The sequence below is a fragment of the Sceloporus undulatus genome, chromosome 5 (assembly GCF_019175285.1).
Source record: "Sceloporus undulatus isolate JIND9_A2432 ecotype Alabama chromosome 5, SceUnd_v1.1, whole genome shotgun sequence".
NCBI classification, from domain to species: Eukaryota; Metazoa; Chordata; class Lepidosauria; order Squamata; family Phrynosomatidae; genus Sceloporus; species Sceloporus undulatus.
The window spans coordinates 87969077-87976979 of record NC_056526.1 but is presented as its reverse complement, the minus strand read 5'-3'; the positions used below and the strand labels follow the sequence as shown (position 1 = coordinate 87976979).

Genomic DNA, 7903 nt, shown 5'->3' with positions numbered 1-7903 from the left:
GCAATTACAGAAATGGGGAAAAATAAATAAATAACAGGAACAAAGGATGTTACAAATGAACTGCTTTCATCCACAATGACAGAGTCAACTCTAGTGCTAACCGACATATGTCAACAGATATGGAAAACAAAACAGTGGACAACAGATTGGAAGTGATCAATATACATCCCCATCCACAAAAAAGGAGACACAAGAGACTGCAGCAACTGTAGAACCGTAGCATTAATCTCCCATGGAAGCAAAATTATGATCAAAATTGTGTAACATAGATGCCAACCATACATGGAGATAGAGATCTCAGAGTTTCAAGAAGGATTCAGGAAAGAAAGAAGCACTGGGGACCACATTGCAAACATATGGTGGCAAAAGGAGCATGTCAAGGAATTCCAAAAGAAAATTGGCATGTGCTTTGTAGGCTATAGCAAAGCCTATGATTGCATAGATCATGAAAGACTATGGAACGCCCTGAAAGACATGGGAGTGCTAACACATTTGATAGTCCTGAATCTGTACTCAGGACAAGAGGCCACTGTCAGGACAGAACATGGAGAAACAGAATGGTTCCCATTGACAAAGGAGTCAGACAAGGCTGCATCCTATCACCCTACCTATTCAACTTATATGCAGAACATATTGTTAGAAAAGCAGACTTGGACATGGAAGAGGGAGGAGTGAAAATAGATAGACTGATGATACCATAATACTAGCAGAGAACTTCACAGACCTGGAACAACTACTAAGGAAGATCAAAGAAGAAAGTGCAAAGGCAGGCTTACTGTTGAACATAAAGAAAACAAAAATAATTACCACAGGGAACTTACAAACATTCAAACTAGACAATGAGGAAATAGAAATAGTAAAAGAGTTCTCATATCTGGGATCAAACATTGATCGGAACGGGGACTGCAGCCAGGAAGATTAAGAATGGGGAAGGCAGCTATGAAAGAACTAGAAAAGATCCTAAAATGCAAAGACATTCAACTCAGCACAAAAGTGAGAATCATACAAGCCATTGTATTCCCTATTACCGTGAATGGATGTGAGAGCTGGACAGTCAACAAAGAAGATAGGAGAAAAATCAACTCATTTGAGATGTGGTGCTGTAGAAGAGTGCTGAGGATTCCATGGACAGCCTAAAGGACAAACAGATGGGTCTTAGAGCAGATCAAGCCAGAAATATCCCTAGAAACCAAGATGACAAGACTTAGATTGTCATACTTTGAACACTTCATGAGAAGGAATGAATTGTTGGAAAAGACAATAATGTTAGGAAAGGTGGAGGGAGGTAGAAAGAGAGGAAGGCTGCATGCTAAATTGTTGGACTTAATTAAAGAGACCACGAATATGAGTTTGCAGGAACTGGGCAGAGCAGCAGAGGACAGTGTGCCTGGAGAAGTCTCATCCATAGGGTCACCATGGGTTGAGATCGACACGGAGACAGTTAACAACAACAACAAAGTCCCATGATGAGCCAGGCTGTTCATCTTACCATTTTTTGAAGAAACCACTAAAAGCCTAAGACAACTGTGCAATTTTCTTGGATCTAAATCCAGTTGTCATTCCCCAGTAGAACAGACCTGTTTAAATTATGGGAACTTGGTTAGACAAAAGTTATACAAATTCTATTTATTCATTGTATTTACTGTGGTTGTGACTGACATATGCCTTTGTCTTTGAAAATCTTGTTTTAGTATTTTCAATTAGAAACTTTTTTTTAAAAAAAATTAAACACTTCTAAGAAGTGGGAATTGTAAGAGTATCACATGAAGCTTACCTTGGGAAAACAGAAAATAGATTAATGCTTATATTCAAGAGTACATCCAAATTAAGTGATGTTGGAAATACAAGAAGAAAAATGGATTTGCAGAGCTCAAATGCCCACAGGGGACACTATTCTGTGAAACGAGGGCTTCCCTTTGGATGGCGGCTTTGTGCAGGCCTGTAATGCACCTGGCTTATTTTATTAGCATATTTCACAGCACACCTTTGGGTATGAATCACTTGTTTTTAAATAGAATACAGAGACATAGCCATGCTAAATATCACTATGCAAAGGGATCTTGTAGCACCTTTGCACTGAGCAAAGGAAATTGTGTCATAAACTTTTGTAGACTTGGATCCAAATACATCGCAGAAATAATCTAGTTTGAGATTGCTTTAACTGCCCTGATGCAATGATACGGAATTCTGGGAATTGTAGTTTTGTGAGACATTTAGCCTTCTCTGTCAGAGAGCTCTGGTGCCACAGTAAACTACAATTCCCAGGGTTCCCTAGCACTGAGCCAGGGCATTTAAAGTGGTGTCACACTGGATTATTTCTGCAGTGTGTTTTGGACCTTGGTGTATTTCCTGATGCATCTGTCTGCAAAAGCTGTCTACAAATATGCTACAACTTCTTCCACTCAGTTATTCTCAAAGATGCTACAAGAACCCTTTGCATATTGTTTTTAAACAGTGGTTAATGCCTCAAGGATTGTGTTTTCGGAGCAAATTACTTCTTATTTGTTTTGGTATTACTTCTGAAAAAGGTCAAATGGATTATATTTCTCACAACTCTGGGAAAGCTTTAAGGGGCATTGATATTTTCAGATATTGTGTATGTTTTTGTGTCTCTTCCCAGAGCTACTAGAGGCAGCTCCTTCTAACCAAGTTTTACTTGAAATATGTTGAAGAGATTTTTGTGTGTGAGTGAGTGCACAGGAGAACGAAGTGGGAAAGTGGGACCAGAGCAGATGCACAGCAATATCAAAGGAACTTCAGCATCAATCTGCCACATGGAAGATAACCTGTCAGCCTGTATTTGTGCTTCTGATCTTTATAGCTATTTGCCATTGATCTGATGGGACATCTCTTTTTTTCCTTTCCCCCCTCCTTTCTTTTATTTCTGTAGGATAAAGCGGTGGGTGGATAAGATGCAAGAAGACCTAGTGAGGCTGGTGAGAACAGCAAGTGGGGTGGATGAACTTGCTAAAGTAAGTGCTACCTCTATGGGCTCTATGGGCTATGGGCTTTGATGTGGCAAATGACTCAATTCTTTGTAGGTGAGGGTTCATTGTTGGGCATCTATTGAACGGGGACGGTCTGTTTCCTTGGTTGCAATAGCTGGTGCTTCGCTAGCACAAGGGACTACCTGAGAGAACCTTGATGAATCCGTATGCTCTGTAGAGGACACTGTGAGATACCTGCATTATCAGTCTAAACCCTATTATATATCCCACTTTTTACAGAGAGGTTAATTTAGAGAGATTCTGAGACAGGGCCTTCCACATAGCAATGCCTTAGCGGTACAATTTGCTTCTTAGGAAGGTTAGGTTGTTATAGGCCTCTAGAGAGCTTGTATAAACTGTACTTGTCTACTTAGTTTTAGTGATTAATATGAGACCTTAGATAAGTTATGTTGGTTTTGGACTACAACTCCCAGAATCCCTCAGACAGCATAACAACTTTTCCAAGCTCTGATTAATACTGATCAACCCCTAATTTGAATATATGCATTAAAATTTGTGTTGGTTTGGTGTTTTTTTTAAAAGAACATTTGTATCTTATTGTTTTTATGGTGTTATAAATCAATTCAAGCATTCATAAGGTGAGAGGAGAATGAGAAATACTTCAGAATGTTAGGATAGAAATCAGGCTGCATGTTTCTGTTAAAATATGTTGTGTACAAATACCTATATATCTGATAGCTGGTAGATCATTGCTTTATGTAACACCTAGTTTCAGTTTGAAAAGTGATCAGGTGAATTCATCCAATGTCCATCAAAGCCTCAATGGAGCCTCCATATTCACAAATAGTAGGACTCAAATTGGGGGCAAATCCATGACCTTCATGCCCTGCTTTCCTTAAGGCATCTGATTGTCTACTAGTGGAAGAGAAATACTGGATTTTGATCAGAGGTGGACATCTTTGGGTTGGGTTGTATAGCCCCACCAAAATCCACTGAGTGTCATACCTTCTGTACCTCTGCTGTCCCACTGCAAAGTTTGCGAATGCCCTGCGAAACTGCTGCAAAATAGCAGCTACTTCCCACTGGGAATGCATCTCTTTTTTTAATACTTGGAAAGGGATATGTGTGATCCTTCCTATGTTGTTGGTCTGCAATTTCCAGCAGCCCTGACCAGCCTAGACAGAGGTGAGACATTGTGGGAATTCCAGTCAAACCACATCTGGAGCATGATTCTAGAAGCATCCTTGAAGTGCAAATCAGCTTAGAAATTAACGTGCTCCTCTAAAGGCACCAGATCCCCTCTGATCATGGAAGCTAAGCAGAGTCAGCCCTAGTTAGTACTTAGATGGGAAATTGCCAAGGAACACCAGGTGCTATAGGCCATATTTTAGAGTAAGGAACTGGCAAAACCAGCTCTGAGTATTCCTTACCTAAGAAAACCTTATGAAATTCATATGGTTGCTATAAGTTGACAAGCTACTTGAAAGCACATAGGCACACCCTCTGCATGAAACTTGTTTTAAAGTGAGATTGTTGGGAAGGGGTGGCATTGCTTCTGTGCCTCTGAAATTCAGCTGTGTGGCACATATCTGGCAACAATGCGTAAGAGGAGGCAGTGTTACTCTTGATTTAGATTGCACCTTCATTTGATAGTTCAGCAAGCCATCATGGAGCCTAAAGCCTTGCATTTAATGTCATGAATTATTGTTGGTGCAAATAAAATCATGGTTTAAGTTTTTGCTTTTTCTTCCTTTCAAGCCTCTGCAGTATATATTTTAGTTTGTGACTAAAGTAAAGAACATTGGCATTTGCAAACAAAATTATGTTATGTGTTGACCATAACAGGAAGGCAGACAACTATCTTCAGTCACCATTGGAGGGCTCTTTCTATGCCCCCCGTTTAATTTTAATTATTGAGACTTCTACATGCATTAAAAGTAGGAAAAGATGGCCACCTTATGTCAAAAGGTGAGAGGATGGTGATAATGGCAATGAATAACACGATCATTATCAAATTATATAATCATAGAGCTGGAAGGGACTGCAAAGGCTGTGTACTTTGTGGGAACTCACAACTAAAGCATTCCTGAAAGAAGACCTGCCACCTCTGTTTTAAGTCTTTCAAAGAGAGTCTGCCACCCTTATTTCACTGTCAAATTCACCTCATCATTATGAAATGCTCCCCTTTCCCCCAAATGTATAATCCAATACTGAAAGAGTTCTTTTTTCTACATACTTTGTTCTCCTAACTCTGCACTATTTTCTACACAGAATTTGAAGATAAACATGCATTTGGAGGCCTTCTGTTTAAAGAACAGCCTAACATTTCAGAGGAGCAAGCTATTTACTAGATTTGTGAGCTCAATACAAGGGATGGCCTGAAGCACTTAACAGCTCTTCCTATTATATTTCTTTTCTCTGAAGCTAATGTGAGAGGGAAGGCTGCTGCATATTCATTAACTGTCTGCTGACTTTGTTTAGTCAGACTTGCTTATTGTTCAAAAAAGCTAATATTTAATCAGGTGCAAAGAGGCATGAGGTTATTCCCGCCTCTCACAGCAGCAAAACTCTTTGTATTACCCTGTCTGTTGCATAAATGTGAAACACAGTATGCAGCTGCTAAGGTGGTGGGTGGGAGAAGAAAAGCCTGAAGAAAGAGATTGTCCTAACATATTCCTCTGAGAAACAGCAAGTTTTGCACGGATCCATTCTTTTGTTAAAGACTCATCCAATATAACTGCTTAAGGCTGGATTCCTTTTGGTGTTGTGAGTAACACAAATCTTAGTGTTAAACTGTTTTTGTTTTTAAATAAAGACATTGAGCAAGTAGGTACCCAACAATGTCTTAAACAATGGTTTTTCCACAGGCTACACAATGGCAGATGAATGGCAGTTGGACAGCAGTTCTGCACCCTGCCCCATAAGCCAACTAGTTACTGAAAGACTCCAAGAAAACTCCCTCTGTGCTATGGCAAGGCTAGCAGCAACTGATGCTTTACTAGTAGCCATCACCCTTCCAAACTTTTGTGGACATATTCTAGAGGAACTTTATGCTTTGTCAACCTCAAATAGAATCTGAGCCTTAATAAGACAAATATGGTATGACCTCTGTATCTGCATGAGATAATGCTTCCATACTTTCCTTGGATAGTCATAGATAATAGCGAACCTTGATAATTCTCATGGAAGATGACCATAGAGTTGCAATCCAGATACCTAGAGAAACCATATTTTTGGGGACATGGTTAACTGAAACCAACAGAACTGGTTCCATGGATATGGGGGTCATACTGTACAATACTAGCATTGCTTCATTGCTGGGAAGATTTTCCTGCTTTGAAGGGGCTGTCATACAGTCCACATATCTAAAATGTTAAAGTACAGTCAATACGTTATGCAGGTAGGCTGGGAAACAGGAGTTTGTGTAGTCAGACTTTCTCTGCTGTTGCAGTCTGTTTGGTAACCTCAGGGCAACTGAGAGACTGGGGATGCAGTTCTTTGCTAGTTTCATTCTGGAAGGAAACAATGAATAATTTTAGCAATTCTAAATTTGATTTCAGAAATGTTTCAAATGTTCAGTTTTGGAAGACTATTCAAAGTTCAGGACTTATTTTGCACAAAATTGACTTTTGTTTTTGCATGGAAAACAGCATTTTCCTGTGCAGAAAATTGCTGCAATTGGGAACTTACTATGCACAAAATTTATATGTAGTTTTTTGTGTGAAGAAAACAGCATTTTTTTTGTTCAGTAAACAGCATCTTTCATGCAGAAACTAATATTTCTGTGCAGAAAATGCTGTTTCCTGCATTAAAAATGGTTTTTTTTTCACTAAAAAAACTGCATGTGCAAATTTTGCACACAATAAGTTCTAAATGGTGAAAGTTCTCATCAGTCCAGGAATCGCCTTGCCAGGTTTCCTGACAGCTGAGAAATATATTCCTAAAAATCATTTCCTAAATATTATCAATCATTATTTTCACCCCCACTTTTCACAAGGTACTTTGGGGACCCTCCTTGTTTAGGGGGTGGACATGCCTTACCAATTCTTAATAAATAGACCTGGCCCAATGTTAAAAAAAAATCCATAAACAGAGTTGTGACAAGGAGAGCCAGCCTGATGTAGTGATTGAGCATTGGACTATGACTCTGAAAAACAGTGTTGGAATTCCTTCCCTGCCATGAAACCCCATGGATAACCTTGGGTGAGTCACACTTAGCCTCTTTCTGAAAAAATCTTGCCAAGAAAACTCTGTAGTAGGTCTGCTTTCAGATTGCCATAAGTCAGAAAGGAGGTGAAGGCATGCATCAACAAAAGGATGCTTATCTTGGGAGTGGCAAAATCATTGTGATCAAAGAGGCCTCAGAGCAAGTGACTTGTTGATGTGGTGGTACCACCAGGCTGCATAGCAGAATGCGCTTGCAAACAGCTGTCCAATTGATCTGGAGCCCTTCCTTATGATGTGTGCAGACATCCACCCAGGGTTACAATGAAGGCCTCTAGATCTTCTAGGAAGTTCCGGAGGAAAAAGTGAGTTTTGAGAAAGCATTTTAAGGGGGGTATATGGAGGGTTTGATGCTGAACAGCTGGACATTGTCCAGACACTTTGCACCAGAAATGGGGATTGGGCCCTGTGTCATCTGTATTACTCACCAAGAGGAAGGAGGAGGATGTTTTATTTGGTCCATTTGGACAACTTCATGAAGTGAGGGCCAGCAGCATCCTCCTTTTATGTCTGGCTGGACAGGAGTAAATACTTCAAAGTAAAGACATCCACTTCTCCAAGAGCCTCCTAGGAGAACCAGCCACATCCTTTGATTGGCCATCAGGAGGCAGGGCTGCCAGCATTTCTAGTGTATTATGAATATAAAAATAGATAGAAGTCCAAATATAGTATTGTTATCATTATATAACTCAGAGAAATGAAAAAAGAGGAAAAAGATTTGATAACAAATT

The 7903-nt window shown here is 39.7% G+C and overlaps 1 protein-coding gene across 1 annotated transcript in view; it reads left to right on the top strand.

Annotated features, from left to right (window-relative positions):
* CACNA2D1 (calcium voltage-gated channel auxiliary subunit alpha2delta 1) overlaps positions 1–7903 on the top strand; it is a 577268-nt gene that overhangs the window by 72743 nt on the left and 496622 nt on the right. The window contains 1 exon segment of the mRNA XM_042466637.1: positions 2891–2972. Within this exon segment, the coding sequence (XP_042322571.1) occupies positions 2891–2972 (82 nt within the window).